General features: G+C 42.0%; 1 protein-coding gene and 1 pseudogene across 3 annotated transcripts in view; both read left to right on the top strand.

Annotated features, from left to right (window-relative positions):
• Positions 1 to 1178: 1178 nt before the first annotated feature.
• On the top strand, positions 1179 to 3085 carry LOC137136785 (uncharacterized; annotated as a pseudogene).
• Positions 3086 to 5771: 2686 nt separating this feature from the next.
• Positions 5772 to 20966, top strand: part of ankle2 (ankyrin repeat and LEM domain containing 2) — a 16810-nt gene continuing 1615 nt past the window's right edge. Inside the window, exons 1-13 of one of the 3 annotated variants that reach the window (XM_067522471.1) lie at positions 5772 to 5832; positions 6507 to 7905; positions 10706 to 11218; positions 11861 to 12055; positions 12317 to 12501; positions 13310 to 13498; positions 13586 to 13708; positions 14044 to 14107; positions 15020 to 15195; positions 15318 to 15424; positions 16311 to 16501; positions 17076 to 17901; positions 20747 to 20878. In XM_067522471.1, the coding sequence (XP_067378572.1) occupies positions 10717 to 11218; positions 11861 to 12055; positions 12317 to 12501; positions 13310 to 13498; positions 13586 to 13708; positions 14044 to 14107; positions 15020 to 15195; positions 15318 to 15424; positions 16311 to 16501; positions 17076 to 17901; positions 20747 to 20878 (2690 nt within the window). In that variant the 5' untranslated portion in view covers positions 5772 to 5832; positions 6507 to 7905; positions 10706 to 10716. Of the gene's footprint in view, positions 5833 to 6506; positions 7906 to 7927; positions 9215 to 9623; positions 9756 to 10705; positions 11219 to 11860; positions 12056 to 12316; positions 12502 to 13309; positions 13499 to 13585; positions 13709 to 14043; positions 14108 to 15019; positions 15196 to 15317; positions 15425 to 16310; positions 16502 to 17075; positions 17902 to 20746; positions 20879 to 20966 lie in introns of those variants that run through there. The other 2 variants (XM_067522473.1, XM_067522472.1) reach the window with 2 other exon arrangements.

Consider the following 20966-nt stretch of genomic DNA (forward strand, 5'->3'; position numbering starts at 1 on the left):
CGGCGTGCTAACTTTACGAGCCGGCTAGTTTCTGCTAAGCAGCACACTTTATTTTCTGAGCTCCATACAACGTTCCCTCCCCGCTGATACACTTGCTAGCGGTATGGGAACGTCTGTTTATGAGCCCTCGGGGGCGCGCCCGCCGAGCTTTTCGGCTACGGCTTGGGCTTCCCCGACGGACAGCCAGCCCCTCCCGTCCTCCCAGCGTCCCTTTCACAGAGGGCCCCCCATGGGCTGCCCGGTCTTTAACTCCCCGAGCAGCGGCGGAGAGGGCCGAACGTTGGCTGGCTGCCAATATAGCAGACGAACACTGTGCGCTGTCACACCCACTGTCGGAGCGTTACCATCAGTGGAGGCAACTGTGTTTGTTGGACAAGTGGATGGACAGAATAATTCGCAAGGGTTATTCTCTCCATTTTGCCACACCCCCGCCGAGCTTCGCGGGGATCCTGGAAACCCGGCTTTCATCCCCAGCCCACACGACAGCTCTTGCGTCAGAGCTGTCCGATCTCCTGGGGAAACGGGCCATCAGCGTGGTCCCACCGATGGAAGAAAACCAGGGTTTCTACTCTCGTTACTTCCTGGTTCCAAAGAAGTCGGGGGAAATGAGGCCAATTCTGGATCTCTCTTTTCTCAATCAGTTCATGGTGGTCCGCCGCTTCCACATGTTAACGACAGCCTCAGTTCTCCGGAGCGTGCCCCCGGGAGACTGGCTGTCCTCGGTGGACCTAAAGGACGTATATTTTCACATTCCTGTCGCCATGCAACACAGGAAGTTTCTGCGTTTCTCCTTCCTGGGCGTACGGTACCAGTACAACTGCCTACCGTTTGGCTATTCTCTCGCCCCACGCACATTCTCCAAATGTCTGGAGACAGCACTGGCTCCGCTGCGCGCTGCCGGCATGAGAGTGCTGTTCTATTTAGACGATCTCCTTCTCCTCGCTCCGTCCCGGGAACAAGCTTTCCTGCAGATGGTGGATTTGGTGACTCATTTATCGTCTCTGGGTTTCACGATAAATTGGCGGAAAAGCTCACCGCTCCCGGCTCAGTCGATATCTTCCTGGGCGTGGAGCTGGATGTGCCGATCATGCGGGCGCGCCTCTCCCAGGAGAGGAGAGAGACGCTGCTCGCCATGCTCCACCGTTTGACTCCCCGTCGCGTTGTCACAGTCCACTAAGTCATGCGACTGCTGGGCATGATGGCCGCGGCTCTCTCGGTGGTTCCCCTCGGCCTCCTACACATGAGACGACTGCAGTGCTGGTTCTCTCGCCTGCAGCTCGATCCTGTACGTCATCGCACACGTTTGGTCATGATTCCCCCATCAGTGGGTCCGGATCTAGCCTATTGGAGTTAGACGGCGTACCCCTCGGCCGCCCCTCATCACACGTCTCGGTGTTCACAGACTCTTCGCTGTTGGGATGGGGCGGGACATGCCTATCTCAGTCAGTGGATGCTCCCTGGCCAGAGGGCATGTCTCTCCACATAAACGCGCTGGAGCTGCTCTCTGTGTTGCTCCGGTGCTCTTGGATTGCCATGTCCTTGTTCACACGGACAATACGACGACGGCTTCCTATATCAACCGTCAGGGTGGCGTGAGATCATCACGGCTCCTCAGCATCGCCAGGAGACTGCTGCTGTGGGCGCACTCGCATCTCCGCTCCATCAGAGCTGTGTACATCCCCAGCGTTCTGAACACAGCCGCGGACACTATGTCTCGGGGGGGGGGCCCGCCCCGGGGAATGGGTGCTGCACACAGAGCTGGTCCAAGAGGTTTGGAGCAGGTTTGGCAGAGCCGAGGTGGACCTTTTTGCAGCCAAAGGCAATGCCCAGTGCCCCCTTTGGTTCTCCCTCCGAGCTCGAGATTTCCCCTCCTTGGGGTGGATGCATTCTCCCATTGCCCTTGGCCCAGGCGGCTCCTTTATGCTTTTCCGCCTGTCCCTCTGATTCCCCGGTTACTAGACCGCGTGAGAGAGGAGTATCTCACCGTCATCCTTGTGGCCCCAAGGCGAGTGGGGGCACCATGGTTCCCGGCACTCTGCCAAATGATGGCAGGCCCGCCCTGGGAGCTCCCATGGTGTTCGGACGTATTGTCTCAGGCCAACGGGATGATCCGCAGTCCCCCAGTTCTGCTCCAGCGCCTGTGGGTCTGGCCCCTGAGAGGAAGCGCCTAGCCGACCAGGGGTTTTCCCCCCGCGTTGTGGCCACCATTCAAGGTGCGAGGGCAGCATCCACCACTTCCTCCTATGTAGCCAAGTGGTCATCCTTTCAGCGCTGGTGCTCTGAGAGGGGCGTGTCTGCCTCTTCATGTCCTCTTCCTCGGGTTCTGTCTTTTCTTCAGACCCTCGTGGACAGAGGCTTATCCCTCAGCACTGTGAAGACCTATGCTGCTGCGATCTCCTCATGTCATGAGGGGTTCGGAGACAGGTCTGTCTTCAGTCCCCCCTTGCTGAAACGTTTCTTAAGGGGTGTGAGTAGGCAGCGGCCCCTTTTGCGACCCCTGGCCCCTCCTTGGGATCTTTCTCTGGTCCTCCGTGCCTTGGTGGTTTCCCTGTTTGAGCCGCTGGAACAGGTTTCCCTCAGGCTCCTGTCATGGAAGACGGCGCTTCTCTTGGCTCTCACCTCTATGAAGAGAGTGAGTGACCTCTCTGCCCTGTCAGTCTCCCCGGAGTGTCTTTCAATTCGTGGGGATCTCAGTCTGGCTGTTCTCCGCCCTAATCCTGCATTCATGCCCAAGTGCATTACCAGTTCTTTTAGGTCGAGAGTCATAACCTTGGAAGGTTTCTGCACACCTCCTCACACTTCTGAGGAGGATGCCTCCTCTCATCTGCTGTGCCCAGTGCGTGCTTTGTCCTATTATGTGGAACGCACGTCTACTATACGCCGTTCCGAGCGCCTTTTCGTGCACTACAGGGAAGGCTCTGCCGGGCTTCCTCTTTCCGCTCAGCGCCTGTCCCACTGGCTGTGTGAAGCCATTTTTCAAGCATATGAGTCCTCTGGGGCCCAGATCAAGGACCTAAGTTTAGACCTGTATTTAGAATTTTGGATGGCAGTGCCTTTAAGCTTTTTCTTCTTCAGACAACATGGAAGTTGATATGATCAACCGGGAACGAGCCAACAGTTTTGAGAGCCCACGCACCCAGGATCTGACAGCCAAACTGAGGAAAGCTGTGGAGAAGGGGGATGAGGTGGCCTTCAGTGAGCTAGTCTGGAGCAACCCACGCTATCTTATAGGCTCAGGGGATAATCCCACTATTGTGCAGGTGAGCTTCTAAAGTTAGTTTCTTGGTGTTTTCAGTCTGTTTATTGTAACCTTCTGAGCCAACTTTGTAAACTTGGGCTACATAAACCTTGAGGTCAAATTAGGGTACAGTATTGTCTGAGCTTGATCTAGTTATGCTGTTGTAGGATCAAGCACTGTGGAAACTCTTTGCTATTAATAGAAACTTAACTTGATACATAAAGTCTTCTTTTGCATGAGCACCAGCCTTTCATATACAGTTGGGTGCAAAAGATGCAACAACCTATTTTGAAATGTCAAAATAATTAGAATTAAAGATTTTTTTCACTGTATTTCAATGTAATATTGAATGCACAGCTAGTACAATTGCTCTTAAACCTAGGATAGTAATACACATTCAGCTAGTATAAATGTTCTTTCATCTCCAGAAGTAACAAAATAGTCAGGAAGTGTATAAAAAAAGTTATAGTAAAATAATAAAAACAACATTGGTGAAAAAGTTTGCTTCCCCTTGGTCACTTAATTGAAGATGAACTTTAACGGACTTTTAAATAAAGCAAATCTTTATTTTAAAGTCGACTGCAAATAAACATTTTTATGTATTTTATCTCCAAGATTGACAAAATGTAATACTTGTAAACACCAACCACTAACTTGGTCATTGAAGAAAACATAGCTTACAATTATAAATCTTCTACTATAGCAGGTCGAGCTAACAGCTGATTCAGGTTAGCTTGACCTGCTGAATTAAGCCTCTTTTCCTGTTGACAGAGGATTATGGCCTGATCCATATATTTTTTCCACTGTTTTGTCTGGTCAGATGGGCTGCCGCTACAATGTCATGCATGTAGCAGCAAAAGAGAACCAGGCAGGAATCACCCAGCTGCTGTTGGATACCTTGGAGAATCCAGAGTTTATGCGCCTGATGTACCCAGATGACCAAGAAGCCATGCTGCAGAAACGTATCCGCCACATTGTAGATTTTTACCTCAACATTCCAGATAAAATTGTATGTTTTTTTTTACTGTATCAGCTAAACCAGATTATATCAGATTGTTTCAAAAAGTGTACATTGTATTTTATATTGTATGTTTTAGGGCTTTGAAACACCACTCCACTTTGCCTGTAAGTTTGGGTGCCCAGAAGTAGTCAATGTCCTGTGCTCGCATCCTGACCTCGATAAGAACTGTAAGAACAAGGATGGCCAGAGGCCTTGTGATGTAAGGAGTTTTATAGTTTTTCATTAACATGCATACTGTGTAAAAACAATATTCCACATAGTTTGGGTCTTTGTTGCTGAAGGTTTTTACATAGAGTTGTGCAGCAGCTACTCAGCTTTACACAGTACTGCTGAATACTGGCTTCATAGAGTTGCAGTTATGTACACTCAGGTTTTAAGCTGTGTCTTTTTAGCTTACTTTTCAAATCTCTTGGCAACAGTCACTCACTGCTCAATGTAAGCTAAACTTAGATGAGCAAATTCTTTCCTCACATGATCCAACAACAGCTCTATGAAGGTACATATGTTATTAACTGTCATCCTTCGGTTTTACAGCTCATTTGTAGCAGAAAAAATAAGACCCAAGAGGTAAAGCAGAAAATTGCTGAATATTTGGAAGGTAAGAACACATTCATTTCTTAAAAAAACAAAAACAAAAAATTTTTATTGTTACTATTCTTTACTGTTTACTGAGCAACACAGTCATTTCATATACCAGCACAAAGAGCAGCATCGGTAAATATAAGCTATCTGTTACATTATAGTTTGACTTTGGTGCGTACAAGGATCAACCATGTTGTCTTATATTTGGATTTGAAAACACATCCTTAGAAACAGAACTTTAAGAAGGCCGGACATTAGTATACATTTGCTGCTTTGCTGCAGGTCTAAGCTGGTTAAAACAGGTGTTTTAATAAACTGCTGTTTGTATTTGCAAAGATTATGTTGCGCACACAGTGAACTGCTTCCTCTCACTCACCGCTTTCTTCAACTGCTAATGAAATGCTGGTCAAACTATTTCTAACATTCACACAAGGGATGGGCATTAGCATTATTCTTTAAAGGTTGAATAATCAAGGCATTTAAAGTTGAGTATTTGAATAATTGTGATCGTGTTAGTAGAACCATGGAAAGATTACTTCATCCCACATAATGAGCTCTGTATTTTGTTGTCTGAGTAAAATAATGCCACACTTTGGTTTGCTTTGCTGAGTCTGGTACTGCTGACTTATCAACTGCTTGCCCGTGCAGTTCTCCATGATGTTAAAAATTAATTGTTAAAAAAAAAATCATATTTTGATTTGTGATTTTATATACATTCATATATAAAATCACTTTAAATCTGTAGTTTTGTGAGTTTAGTGTGTGAGCATGAAGTTGTGCATTCTGTCTGTGTTTACTCACTGTGCTGTGAAAAGACTGATGGCATTAAATGCAGCAGACATTTGACAACACACCACTTGACTTCTGTCAAGTACTGTGACTAAAAGCGATGTTGAATATATCATCTAAACTTTAAATCGTCGTTCGCCTCACAGACTGATGCTACATCCCTCTGCTCGGACGCTGACCGTGGAGCAGAGAGAGTGGGCAGGTAGGTCCAGTGCATTTATATTCTCATTATGGCAGGGATTTGTAACATTCTACAAATTGTCAGGGAACGAAAATAATGTTTACCGATGGTGTGATACTACTGGGCTCTTTGCTGTTGATGGTGGTGCATAAAGAGAACACAGAGAGGGAGTACTATCAGGATGCAGTAAATCAAGATTAGGGACTTGTTGGGGCATGTATAACATACCCAGGGTTCACATTTCATTCAAGCTTTGTTCCATGTCATCTCCATTCAAAAAAACAAAGTAAAACACTGATCTAATCTAATCCCTAATCAAGAGGATTATTCCATACAATCTATTGTCTCCGTTAACCCTCCACCACCAAGTATAAAAGCATAGCACTAGCTAACTGTAGCTTCACTTTGTGCCTTTCACACTTAACTACTGGTAATCTTAGCATTATCACAAGCCAAATAAGATCTGAAAATGATATCATGTGTGACTGAGTGACATTAATTCCTCTACAGTGGAAATAAACGCAGCAATTTGTCCGACAAATAAATGCTGTATTCTAAGGTTAACCATTGTAATGTTCCTTGTTATAAACATCATATCCCGGCTACTTCACACAATGTACCCGCATAAAGCTTTTTGTGTGTGTAGTAATGAAAAGTTATGCAAATGCCAGATTACATGTTTTTGTTTTCCTCAGGGAGGAGATGGACAGCATTCAAAGGCAGATGGAGGAGCACACAGTAACAGTACATGAGTCAATGAGCTCATGGACAAACGCAGAGGGACTTGCTCAACAGGGACAAAACAATATTTCCAAATCGTCAATGGTGTTAAACAACATGGTTGTACAAAATAACAATAAATCAGAACAGCAGCAGTCATAACAGAAGAAGTTTTCTCAGGTCAATGGAGAAAGAGTGGAGCTTTATCCACAAAGGCACTTTTTAGCCCATTTTCCCTTTCTCTTAACATTTGCTGCCAACATTTGGCATTCTCCCATCAGCACAGAGGTGCATTTGCAGAGTAATACTTAGCTTTATTGTTTTCTCTTTATTTGATGATTGTTTATATTCTTTGTTATGCTGTTATTAATTTTTATTTAGAGATAAGAAATTGCACCTCTTCATTTGACAGTCTCTCTAAGGGGATCCCCATCTTCAGTTTTGTTACCATAGATACACATATAGCCTAGCCAGTTTTCCCATGTTGAATCAACAGTTTAACTCACTGAAAAGTATTTAGTCCTGGTCCTCCTCATAATATCCTCTCAGTAGCTTTGATGCTGACTAATGATGGCTGAGGTTATTTGAGTGCTGCTGTTGACATAAACAAACCACGAGTCTGCCACTAGACTGGCTATGAACTTTTCTTTCATTTTGTTGTGCTTGTGTACAACAAAACTCACTCATTTATGATTTAACTGACATGGTTAACAGCTCTAAATTGTTCCTAAGCAGCTTGTGACACAACACTATCACACCTGTTAGAGAAGTTAAGAGTCATGCACAACTGTATTTTTTTTTATTGCCTCTTGTTAAAATGCAGTGCTTCTTACTCATCATATCACCTAGGATTCTAAAACACACACACACACACCCATTGTGTGCTGATGAATTTCCAAAAGGATGATAATCTTTGTAGAATAATGCATTTTGGTCTTAAAAACAAACATTAATATTCTGTGTTGAGAAAAACAATCTTTGGAATATCTTATCCAAACTGCCTTTCACTGAATCCTTGGGTGGTATATAACATTTTGGGCACATGCACTCTATGCATAAACCTTTATCTGCTTTCTATTATAAATTGAATTTATTGTCATGTTTTAACATTTGTGTTGGGAGATGTGATTGTATTCATCATAAAATTGCACTATTCATCAGTCATTACAGCTTGTTCTCATTCAGTCCATGTTGTCTATAAAGACATCACAAATGTTTCCCCAGTTATGTTTTGTTCCACTACACTCAGTCCCCCCGTCATTTTGTTCAGGCACCATGTTAGACACAACTGGGTCCTTGCCCTGTGCATTTTGAAACCATCGCGGTGAGAGGAGACACCTAGCAGCATTAGCCGGGAGAGAGGAGGTGGTGGAGGTGGGCATGCTGCTATTAAAATGATCATATTTTTGACTAGCAGTCAACTACACTTACTGTGGTGCATGTTTACGGTTACACGTACGTTAATAATGCATAACTGTGCTCGTATCGTATGTGTTACGACGTATGCTGCCGCTAACTGGTGGGTTGAGTGATTAGCTCCCTGCCTTGCTAAGTGACTAATGATTGTTAGCATGCTTGTCAAACATCATCCTAGAACGGTTTGTGAGCCCATTGTCACTCTAACTTTACAGTCGTCCACTTTTAATGGACAACGATTTGTAAGAGTGATGTTTGCTTTATTTGCTTTGCATTAATCTTCAGAATCGTCATGCCTCTTTAGACTTCCCTGGGAACGCTTCCTGTCTGACCAGACTAGTTGGCCTGTATACATGGGATTGTGCTAACAGGAAATTTCTGTAGCATTGTTTATATACAGACATCATATTCCTGCTTAGTCAAAATTTTCAGTAGTTCCAAGAAAATAAATGGGGTATTAAATATAAAAGCCTTCACACAAGTTTACTAGGTTAACGTTTCCTCGAATCAGTCACGTCTGCTATGCGAGAGCATGATGCTACATTCATGCTATAGTGAAAGTACGGAAATGAGACTTACTAAAAAATAAATGGTGGTAAGGTTTTAATTTTTGAACTATCTATTTTTTTCGGACTATCTATTGATCCATAACAACACAACTTCTGAAGGATGTTGCCACCACCCAACTGACAATTCTTTTGAATTATAGGAATTGTAGATAACTCCCGTTGGCTCACACGCACTCCTTTACATTTGTGAAAGCAGGAGCTCATATTGGACCAGGTCTAGATCAGAAACGAGTATGCAACACAGGTCACGTATTGGCACATCTTTAGATTTGCTTAGCTTTTATTGTGTTTGCACTGCATTTTCAAATCTAGTGTAGGTCAGATGTCAGAACTGGACTACATTATCACCGAATCACAGTTTTAAATTTGTAACAAATGTTTTTGTCAATTCTGAAAAATACGTTTAAATAGTTGTATGTGGTTGCCACAACAACATGCCCTTTTGCGGACAGACATTTATTAGAAAAGTCCACAATAACTTACAAAAAAGCATAAATCAAAATCACAACTGCAGGTAGCCATTTTGGCTAAAAACAAATTGGGCTACAAGTTGGGAGACGGGTGTGTGGTAAATTACTACACTTTTGTGTCTGCCGAACTGGAAATCGTGTGGTAAAGTACATGTCTGTAGACAGCTCGAAGGTCAGGTGATCATCAAAGACAGGAACACCAAGGATAAGAGCAGCGGTCAGTTCGAGGTAACGTGAAATATCTCTTTTGAAGCAGAGTTACGCCTACTCCATATCAAATTTGCTATGTATTTTAAGCGAGAGAGGAAAATGTCATGGCAATAAAAAATAAAATGGACTGCGGTGGACTTCAAAGAATTAGAACTCGATACCTGCACCCTTTCCCAACACCGAGGTGTTAAAACAGAATTGGTCGCACTGTGTCCCTTAAAAATATGTGGAACCCTCGAATGGAAAGTTAAATGTAGCAGTTATCAGATAACAGTATAAAGTGTTTTTCAAATAACCTAGTTTATTGATGCTTGGCGTTTTAGATTCGTAATGTGATATTTATATCAACGCCGGTCACCTTCTGGTCGTTTCGGTCTGAGTTTTCCCACAGGTCTTGAATGCACCCTGTGCCCTCCCCTGGAAGTGAGCATGCGCAGAATGCGTTGTAAACAATAAGGCTGTTCCAGACCGTGTCCAGCTTTGTGTCTAACAGTTTATCTGTGCAAAACTAACAACGGTTTCCCATAGCGCCGCGTATATTAAATAAACATGTTCCTTGGTAAGTATAGGGACAAATTTGTTGCTAGATGTCATCACGTACACTTGGATTTTTATCGACATAATCGCCACGAAGACGTATCAAATTTGTTGTTAGAGCCCGAAAAGCCACCTCGAATGTCATACGTGACAGCATGCGAATGACCCGGCTAATAGGATCATAGTTTCCCCAGTTGTATATTTATAATGCATATGTAACAATTTCATGCGATTTACCTGCTTTACTGTGTCATTCTAGATTTTCATCTGAGGAGTTTCCCTCTGCTAGCTTTTGCCAAGCTTACTTGTGGGTTAGCAAGTTAGCTAGTAGATGCTAGTTCCACATTGGTTTGTTCTGATGAAGATATACGTTACATTAATAACTTGGGTATAGAGAACCACAATAGCACTCCCTTTATTTTGTTAAAGGGACCTATGGTTGTAAAACACTTTGTATATGTTCATCACACACAAGTTACACATGTAAATACATGGAAATATTTGGCACCGAAGGTAATGTTATATATTAAAGTGTGTGCCTGCTGGTTGAGTGTGGAAATTAAGTTTAATGTGCACGTAGAACACGCGCATATTGTTGAATCACTCATTATGAAGAATTTAGTTGAAAGGAAAAACTTCCAAAACTTACTCTGCCTTAGTCAACTTCTTGCTTCATGCAGATCTTGGTTGATAAATACTGACAGTGCATGTACACTACAGACCACTATGATTTAAAAAAAGTTATGTGTTGAGACTTTTTAAATTAGTAAATGCTTGTCAACATATGGTTTTATTTGTTACCACTAGTAGTAGAAGGGAAACAAAATATTAGTGAACTTTAAAATTAAGTCATGTTGTCTAAACATGTAAGTCTAAATTATATTTATTATAGTCTGCCTGGACCTTTCATTTTTAATGATGATTCTTGGTTGTGGGGTTGGTTTACTAAGAACTGCTGTGCTGTTGTTGCAGGGACCTGAAGCATGGAGGCCGTTTTGAGCAGGCTGAGGGGGCTAAGTGCCGATGAACTGCGCGAAGAGTTTGCCCGAGCAGACCTCAAGTGTGGCCCCATCACAGCTACCACCCGAGCCACTTTTGAAAGAAAATTAGCTCGAGTCCTTGCTGGACCAGATATCAGTGCCCCTGAGTCGGACATAAACTCTTCAGAAGGCATCTCAGACAGTGCTACCTCTGTTGCTGATCATATCAACCTTGTATCATGTGCCACCTCAGCAGCTGCAACCAGTGCTCTTTTAACAAGCAGCAGCACACCTGAGGCTGCCAGTGAAGAACTAGACTTCGGCTATGGTGTGGGTCTTAACCCTCCAGAGGAAGAGGAGATCTCAGTAAAAGCAACCTCAAACAGCTGTGCTGAAGGCAGTAACTCTCAGTCTAAAACAGAAACTCCTTCAACACCTGCACAAGTGTCTCCAACTTTTTATTATGGAGTATGCCCACCATGGGAGGATGTTTTGTCTAGAAATGGTATGAGAGATTCAACTTGTTATTTTGTGTGGTGTCATAGCGATTTTCTTTTTTCGTATGGAGTGGTAACAAAAGTTAAAATGGCTAATTGCCTACAATAAGGGTTATTGTGAGCTTCGCTCTCAAAAGACAGTTGATCATGTAGCACAACAATGATGCCATACACACAAGTCATTCTACCAAAGAATACTTGAAGCTGAAAAAATGTAAGACTTTCCAGTGGTTGAGTATTAGTCCTGACTTTGATCCTTAGATGGTTTAGAAATACTTGCTGCTGTTTCAGTCTGATATCCACATTTCTCTATTAAGTAGATGAGAGCATCTATGTCTTTTTCATTGGTGGTAAGCAGCAGAACAGTAGGACCTAACCTCTCTGGAATATAGTATTGATCTGAATGAATCTTGAGACACCAAAGAAATCGATGTTGTTAATGTTAATCTGCAAAAGCCCTTTGTAAATGCCCATCAAAATAATGCTTTACTGGCTTACTAGAGAGAGAAATGATGCAAAAATTGCCAACCACCGTAGGAAGCTACTTAAACAAACTTATAAATGAAACCAGGAATGTAAAAAACAAATAAAAAAACCCCACTAAAACAGTGTAAGTGCACTGATTTTGTATGGGTTTTTTTTCTGTACAGAGAGAGCACATGTATACACAGATAAGAAAGAGGCCCTCCAAGCTGTAAAGATGATGAAAGGAGCCCGCTTCAAAGCCTTTCCAAACCGTGAAGATGCTGAGAAGTTTGCTAAAGGGATTTGTGACTATTTCCCCTCTCCCAACAAATCCACGCCCTGTGCATCTCCTGTCAAACCAGGCCTGGTAATTAGCAAAGGTAAGTTGGGAAGATGTGTGAGACTTCTTATTTTTGTCTTACCCTCCTATATCTGATTAGAAATTCATACTACATTTATTATGCACTGATCCTATGGGCCTGTTTTTTTCTGTCTTTGTTTAAAATGGCTTGTAATTTTAAATATGCCAGGGCGGTACTGGGAGGCATCATTCCTCAGTTGTTTCAAGAGATCAAGGACCTAAGTTTAGACCTGTATTTAGAATTTTGGATGGCAGTGCCTTTAAGCTTTTTCTTCTGCAGACAACATGGAAGTTGATACGATCAACCGGGAACGAGCCAACAGTTTTAAGAGCCCACGCACCCAGGATCTGACAGCCAAACTGAGGAAAGCTGTGGAGAAGGGGGATGAGGTGGCCTTCAGTGAGCTAGTCTGGAGCAACCCACGCTATCTTATAGGCTCAGGGGATAATCCCACTATTGTGCAGGTGAGGTTCTAAAGTTAGTTTCTTGGTGTTTTCAGTCTCAGTCTGTTTATTGTAACCTTCTGAGCCAACTTTGTAAACTTGGGCTACATAAACCTTGAGGTCAAATTAGGGTACAGTATTGTCTGAGCTTGATCTAGTTATGCTGTTGTAGGATTAAGCACTGTGGAAACTCTTTGCTATTAATAGAAACTTAACTTGATACATAAAGTCTTCTTTTGCATGAGCACCAGCCTTTCATATACAGTTGGGTGCAAAAGATGCAACAACTTATTTTGAAATGTCAAAATAATTAGAATTAAAGATTTTTTTTCACTGTATTTCAATGTAATATTGAATGCACAGCTAGTACTATTGCTCTTAAACCTAGGATAGTAATACACATTCAGCTAGTATAAATGTTCTTTCATCTCCAGAAGTAACAAAATAGTCAGGAAGTGTATAAAAAAAAAAGTTATAGTAAAATAATAAAAACAACATTGCTGAAAAAGTTTACTTCCCCTTGGTCACTTAATTGAAGATGAACTTTAACGGACTTTTAAATAAAGCAAATCTTTATTTTAAAGTCGACTGCAAATAAACATTTTTATGTATTTTATCTCCAAGATTGACAAAATGTAATACTTGTAAACACCAACCACTAACTTGGTCATTGAAGAAAACTTAGCTTACAATTATAAATCTTCTACTATAGCAGGTCGAGCTAACAGCTGATTCAGGTTAGCTTGACCTGCTGAATTAAGCCTCTTTTCCTGTTGACAGAGGATTATGGCCTGATCCATATATTTTTTCCACTGTTTTGTCTGGTCAGGAGGGCTGCCGCTACAATGTCATGCATGTAGCAGCAAAAGAGAACCAGGCAGGAATCACCCAGCTGCTGTTGGATACCTTGGAGAATCCAGAGTTTATGCGCCTGATGTACCCAGATGACCAAGAAGCCATGCTGCAGAAACGTATCCGCTACATTGTAGATCTTTACCTCAACACTCCAGATAAAGCTGTATGTTTTTTTTACTGTATCAGCTAAACCAGATTATATCAGATTGTTTCAAAAAGTGTACATTGTATTTTATATTGTATGTTTTAGGGCTTTGAAACACCACTCCACTTTGCCTGTAAGTTTGGGTGCCCAGAAGTAGTCAATGTCCTGTGCTCGCATCCTGACCTCGATAAGAACTGTAAGAACAAGGATGGCCAGAGGCCTTGTGATGTAAGGAGTTTTATAGTTTTTCATTAACATGCATACTGTGTAAAAACAATATTCCACATAGTTTGGGTCTTTGTTGCTGAAGGTTTTTACATAGAGTTGTGCAGCAGCTACTCAGCTTTACACAGTACTGCTGAATACTGGCTTCATAGAGTTGCAGTTATGTACACTCAGGTTTTAAGCTGTGTCTTTTTAGCTTACTTTTCAAATCTCTTGGCAACAGTCACTCACTGCTCAATGTAAGCTAAACTTAGATGAGCAAATTCTTTCCTCACATGATCCAACAACAGCTCTATGAAGGTACATATGTTATTAACTGTCATCCTTCGGTTTTACAGCTCATTTGTAGCAGAAAAAATAAGACCCAAGAGGTAAAGCAGAAAATTGCTGAATATTTGGAAGGTAAGAACACATTCATTTCTTAAAAAAACAAAAACAAAAAAAATTTATTGTTACTATTCTTTACTGTTTACTGAGCAACACAGTCATTTCATATACCAGCACAAAGAGCAGCATCGGTAAATATAAGCTATCTGTTACATTATAGTTTGACTTTGGTGCGTACAAGGATCAACCATGTTGTCTTATATTTGGATTTGAAAACACATCCTTAGAAACAGAACTTTAAGAAGGCCGGACATTAGTATACATTTGCTGCTTTGCTGCAGGTCTAAGCTGGTTAAAACAGGTGTTTTAATAAACTGCTGTTTGTATTTGCAAAGATTATGTTGCGCACACAGTGAACTGCTTCCTCTCACTCACCGCTTTCTTCAACTGCTAATGAAATGCTGGTCAAACTATTTCTAACATTCACACAAGGGATGGGCATTAGCATTATTCTTTAAAGGTTGAATAATCAAGGCATTTAAAGTTGAGTATTTGAATAATTGTGATCGTGTTAGTAGAACCATGGAAAGATTACTTCATCCCACATAATGAGCTCTGTATTTTGTTGTCTGAGTAAAATAATGCCACACTTTGGTTTGCTTTGCTGAGTCTGCTACTGCTGACTTATCAACTGCTTGCCCGTGCAGTTCTCCATGATGTTAAAAATTAATTGTTCATATCATATCATATTTTGATTTGTGATTTTATATACATTCATATATAAAATCACTTTAAATCTGTAGTTTTGTGAGTTTAGTGCATGAAGTTGTGCTTGCTGTCTGTGTTTACTCACTGTGCTGTGAAAAGACTGATGGCATTAAATGCAGCAGACATTTGACAACACACCACTTGACTTCTGTCAAGTACTGTGACTAAAAGCGATGTTGAATATATCATCTAAACTTTAAATCGTCGTTCGCCTCACAGACCGATGCTACATCCCTCTGCTGAGGGCAGCCGACAACACCTCGCAGCCCATCATTGGTGCTCCATGGTCCCCCGAGTCCTCAGAAAGTCTCTCACTGATCCATCGACACACAAAAAGCCCAATGGATCCAGTGATGACTGTCACAGCTTTTGCTGGCCCACTGAGTGCTTCCAGAGTGAGTTGTTTAGCTTAAACACCTGCCTCTTTCTTTGTTTTCAGCAAAGTCAAGTTTAGAGCTCAATGTGTGTTCACTTGCATCAATTGCTACCTAATTGGACAATAACCTTTTTATTGTAGGCAGATGAATTTCGGCGGTCCTGGAAAACACCACCCAGAGATCGAGCTGACCTTTTCCATCACATCCTCAAGTCGGACGCTGACCGTGGAGCAGAGAGAGTGGGCAGGTAGGTCCAAAACCTCAGTGCATTTATATTCTCATTATGGCAGGGATTTGTAACATTCTACAAATTGTCAGGGAACGAAAATAATGTTTAATGATGGTGTGATACTACTGGGCTCTTGCTGTTGATGGTGGTGCATAAAGAGAACACAGAGAGGGAGTACTATCAGGATGCAGTAAATCAAGATTAGGGACTTGTTGGGGCATGTATAACATACCCAGGGTTCACATTTCATTCAAGCTTTGTTCCATGTCATCTACATTCAAAAAAACAAAGTAAAACACTGATCTAATCTAATCCCTAATCAAGAGGATTATTCCATACAATCTATTGTCTCCATTAACCCTCCACCACCAAGTATAAAAGCATAGCACTAGCTAACTGTAGCTTCACTTTGTGCCTTTCACGCTTAACTACTGGTAATCTTAGCATTATCACAAGCCAAATAAGATCTGAAAATGATATCATGTGTGACTGAGTGACATTAATTCCTCTACAGTGGCAATAAACGCAGCAATTTGTCCCACAAATAAATGCTGTATTCTAAGGTTAACCATTGTAATGTTCCTTGTTATAAACATCATATCCCGGCTACTGCACACACCCCTTGCAGACAAATACACTAGACGGACTCTTGTACTACACAGCTAAAACATAGGTTATATAGTGACCCCACGGTAGCTTTTTATGGCTTTTAACTCTGACTACCTTCTCTCTATCCACGCTAGCAGCTCATAAGCAGACTGCTGTCTCCCACTAATGGCCTCTTCCACATTTTATTATCTTTTGAGAGTGTAGCTGGCCTTTACAAATGTGAGAACTTGTAATATGGGGTTTTTTTTGTATCTGTAATAATGCAAGTAAGTGGTAAGTCATCCTGTATCTGCAGAGACCTGGCCCATGAGATGGGACATCCATGGGCTGAGTACTGGGAATTCCTGGAAAGTTTTGTGGATCTCTCATCAACTGAGGGTCTCCGCAAGCTTGAAGAGTACCTGAGCAAGAAGGATTTCAGCTCACGGGCTCATGAGCAGGCTGGGGAGAATGAGACCAGCAATAGGTTCAAAACCCCTTCTCCAGGTACCCTCTATATCTTGGAAGCTGCAAGGAGTTGTAAAACTCCTTCCTTTATAACTCACAAATAAATTGAGCACATTTTGATGAGGCTTATATTTGGGCCAAAACACTCCCACAGTTAACCATAAAAGGTCAATGCAAAACACTGATGAATGCTGATACACATATTGGTAGAAAGGAGACGGGTTGGTGGTATAAACCAAACAAACGGCCAATGGCAGCAACATCTGTTACTGTGACAAACAACAATCTAAACAAGTGGTCAGACATAAAGTGGATAGTTTAAATGCGCATGTACCTGAAGAAGTCACCCTAAACATCATCAAACACAATATTTCTTCAGTAAAGAAATGTGAGATTAAATAAATGGAATAGTGTTAAAATCAAAATTGAAAAAATCAAAATTGAACTGAAAAACTGAAAAAACCTAGTGTTGTAGGCGGCCCAATTGTGCACATTTACCTCCTCTGACTGATTTTCCAAACTTTCCAAATCTGGTGGCATTAATAATTAGATATCGTTACATTGTAATAATGACTAGTTACAAGTCTGTTTTGGTGATCATTCCTGGTTTCAGGCAAGCCCAAAAAGTTCTGCAACTCCGTTTCTGTTGGTGCCTTCATGGATGAGGGTGATGACATCAGCCTTGAAGAGATAAAGAACCGGCATAATGCAGCAATCACCAGCATCACTTCCTCGGTTGCAGTCAAGGATGTCCTAAAGGGAGCAGTGGGCGGCCACATCCTGCCCATCACGTTGCGTCACCGTGGGGCTGACCTCATTGAGACCGCAGAAGAGCAGGATCTGCTGTCACCTGGCGTTTTTAAAAATGGTGCAGGTTCTTTCAGAGATAGGACTCAAAATGGAGACAAGGTTTCTCCTCGCACCTCTCCTTCCTCTTCCTGCCTCCCATTACCCATCTCTAATCTCACGGAAGAGTTTGAGTTTCTGCACAAGCCACTTGACAGCCCCACGGGCTGCAGGGAGAGGAAGAGCAGTGGTGGGAGCCGGCACAGGGACCTCCGGGACTCCTACAGCTCCTTTTCAGCCACAGACCTGAGCTCCAGGCTGAACCACCTGTCTCTCAGTCACAGCAGTCAGGAGGGTAAGGCTGTAGAAGCCCCAAGCTGGAGAACAGAGGGAGAAAGGACAGAGGAGAGGCGCAGCAGTGGCAGCTCAGAGGAGTACTTTGAAGCAGAGGAGAGCCTTGATGCGACAGGCAGGACTTGGGGGTCGGTATCAGGGGGGCGTAACTTCTGTGCTAGGTCCAAGTCATGGGACCATGGGGGGAGGGACCTAAGCAGCTCCGGGTCATCTGGGTCTTCCTATAAGTCCTTAGAAAATTCCCACGAGTTCCTTCCCAGGACTCCTCCTCACATTAGAAGAGGACTCTTCATTGATGGGTGAGTCACACTAGTTTCTCTACAAAGAGCTAAAATGATGCGTTCACTGATCTTCAACTTGCTTCTTTTGGTTCTAGTTTGACTAGTACATGTAAATGAATGCCATTAAAGTTCCACCGGACTTCTCTGTAATAAATTATCTCTCTACTTCTAGCTGAAAAATGCCTCCAGATGACATCACTTGGAGCAGCCTTTAGTTCAGATTATGTCATCTTGTTGCTCACACCAAAGATTTTGTAATCACGGTCAACCTGCTTTTCCAGAGCTCCTCAAGATGACACATCATCTTAACTCCTAATGGGGAAAAACTGTTTTTGTCAGCTAGAAGCATACAAATAATATAGGAGGGTCAGGGGCAAGTTTAAAAGCATTTGTAGAGGCAGGGTTACTCGTGTCCGGTGGTACGAAAATGATCCACTCCAGAGATTGTTGTATGACAAACACTAAACATTAATTGGGTCCCAGGTTTCAGTTGAGCGAATAACAAGTAATTCGACAGAAACATTGAGATGATTCCCAGAAAATTCCAGAAAAAGAACACTGTCTCACAAATCAATTCCACACAACAAGTTTCTCAAAGTAATTCCTAAATCCTCAGAACACAGTAAGAAACCGTGTACCTCCACAACTACATGTTCAACTTGTTGCACTGCCCTACTACCTTGTAGCTCCAATACCTTGAAGCCCTAATCTGTCAACAAAACATTGTTTCCTTAACAACTGGTTGGGCAAACTCGCAGGCATCATCAGTAAACTTACACTTCTTAATGTAACTAACCTTACAATACACAATATGAACAAAATACAGCATTAATGTACATTTACACACTAAACTAAAGCCACAGAATGCAAGTTGAAAATTGGTGAAGTTGGTCTGATCATAGTATTGTTCAAAATAATAGCAGTACAATGTGACTAACCAGAATAATCCAGGTTTTTAGTATATTTTTTATTGCTACATGGCAAACAAGTTACCAGTAGGTGCACTAGATTCTCCGAAAACAAACAAGACCCAGCATTCATGATGTGCACGCTCGTAAGGCTGTGCAATTGGGCACTTAGTTGAAAGGGGTGTGTTCATAAAAATAGTAGTGTCTGCCGTTTACTGTACAAACTAATATTTAGTTGTATGACCACAGTTTTTTAAAACTGCTTCACATCTGTGTGGCATGGAGTCAACCAACTTGTGGCAGCTGTTATTCCACTCCATAATTCTTTAACAACATTCCACAATTCATTTACATTTCTTGGTTTTGCTTCAGAAACAGCATTTTTGATATCAGCCCACAAGTTCTCTATTGGATTAAAGTCCGGGGATTGGGCTGCCGACTCCATAACATTAATTTTGTTGATCTGGATCCAAGAATTGTCTCATTTACTAGTTTGTTTGGGGTCATTGTCTTGTGAAACAACCATTTCAAGGGCAGGTCCTCTTCAGCATAAGGCAACATGACCTCTTCAAGTATTTTGACATATTCAAACTGATCCATGATCCCTGGTATGCGTTAAATAGGCCCAACACCATAGTAGGAGAAACATGCCCATTTCATGATTTTTGCACCACAATGCTTCACTGTGTGGCTTGAATTCAGAGTTTGGGGGTCGTCTCACATACTGTCTGTGGCCCTTGGACCCAAAAAGAACAATTTTACTCTCATCAGTCCACAAAATGTTCCTCCATTTGTCTTTAGTTCAGTTGATGTGTTGTTTGGTAAATTGTAACCTCTTTCGCACATGCCATTTTTTTAACAGAGGGACTTTGCGGGGGGATTCTTGAAAATAGATTAGCTTCACACAGACGCCTTCTAACTGTCCCAGTACTTACAGGTAACTCCAGACTGTCTTTGATCACTGTCTTTGTCCTGGAGCTGATCATTGGCTGATCCTGTGCCATTCTGGTTATTCTTCGATCCATTTTGATGGTTGTTTTCAGTTTTCTTCCACGTCTCTCTGGTTTTGCTTTCCATTTTAAGGCATTGGAGATCATTTTAGCTGAACAGCCTATAATTTTTTTCACCTCTTTATAGGTTTTCCCCTCTCCAATCAACTTTTTAATTAAAGTACGCTGTTCTTCTGAACAATGTCTTGAATGACCCATTTTCCTCAGGCTTTCAAATGCATGTTCAAGTGCTGGCTTCATCTTTAAATAGGGGCCACATGATTCACACCTGTTTTTTCACTAAATTGATGACCTCAGTGATTGAATGCCAGACTTCTATATTTTTTAACACACTCCTTTCAACTAATTGCCCAATTGCACAGCCTTAAGAGTGTGCACATCATGAATGCTGGGTCTTGTTTGTTTTCTGAGAATCTACTGCACCTACTGGTAACTTGTTTGCCATGTAGCAATAAAAAAATATACTAAAAACCTGGATTATTCTGGTTAGTCACATTGTACTGCTATTATTTTGAACAATACTGTATCTACAGGAGAATGTTGCAGGCAGGCTATTTTTAAAACACCCCTCTTATGGGTTTCTAGATGATGTGTGAACATCTTTAGATTGCTAATGTAATTAGACATAATTGGCTAACCACGTCTGTTTTGAGGGCGTTATACTTACTCTGACTTCGCAGTCTGGGGATGTAGCCTTTACTGTAAGACCAACTAACTTTAACTACCACAGATTAGTACACTTACTGAATATGCAATCTGTTACAAAAAGGGTTTGATTATCTCCCTGGGATTGTAGGTTACTACTATGACAGTATAAATTGCAGTATGTGCTGCTGTAACATGCAAATTATTGGCTTGTAAATCAGTTAAGTGTCATCTCACACTTTTAAATCAATATGATAGAGTAGATACCTGTATATAATATTTATTTTCCATGTTTTTCAGAGATTCACCCACCAGGTTAGACAGAGAGGTCTTGTCAGCAATAGAAGGCATAGATCTTGACCCTCAGAAGTATCCCACCATTCAAAAGTGGAAGAGCACAATGGCATCATACTCCGTATCAGACATGCAGAGGTTGGTAGACTTATATTCATAATACATGTTATTTCATGTTGTTAGTTTTGCTGAGAGGTTTTGATGGCCTGACCTTACCAGAGAGCTT

Source organism: Channa argus, chromosome 11 (genome assembly GCF_033026475.1).
Source record: "Channa argus isolate prfri chromosome 11, Channa argus male v1.0, whole genome shotgun sequence".
In the NCBI taxonomy this organism is placed as follows: Eukaryota; Metazoa; Chordata; class Actinopteri; order Anabantiformes; family Channidae; genus Channa; species Channa argus.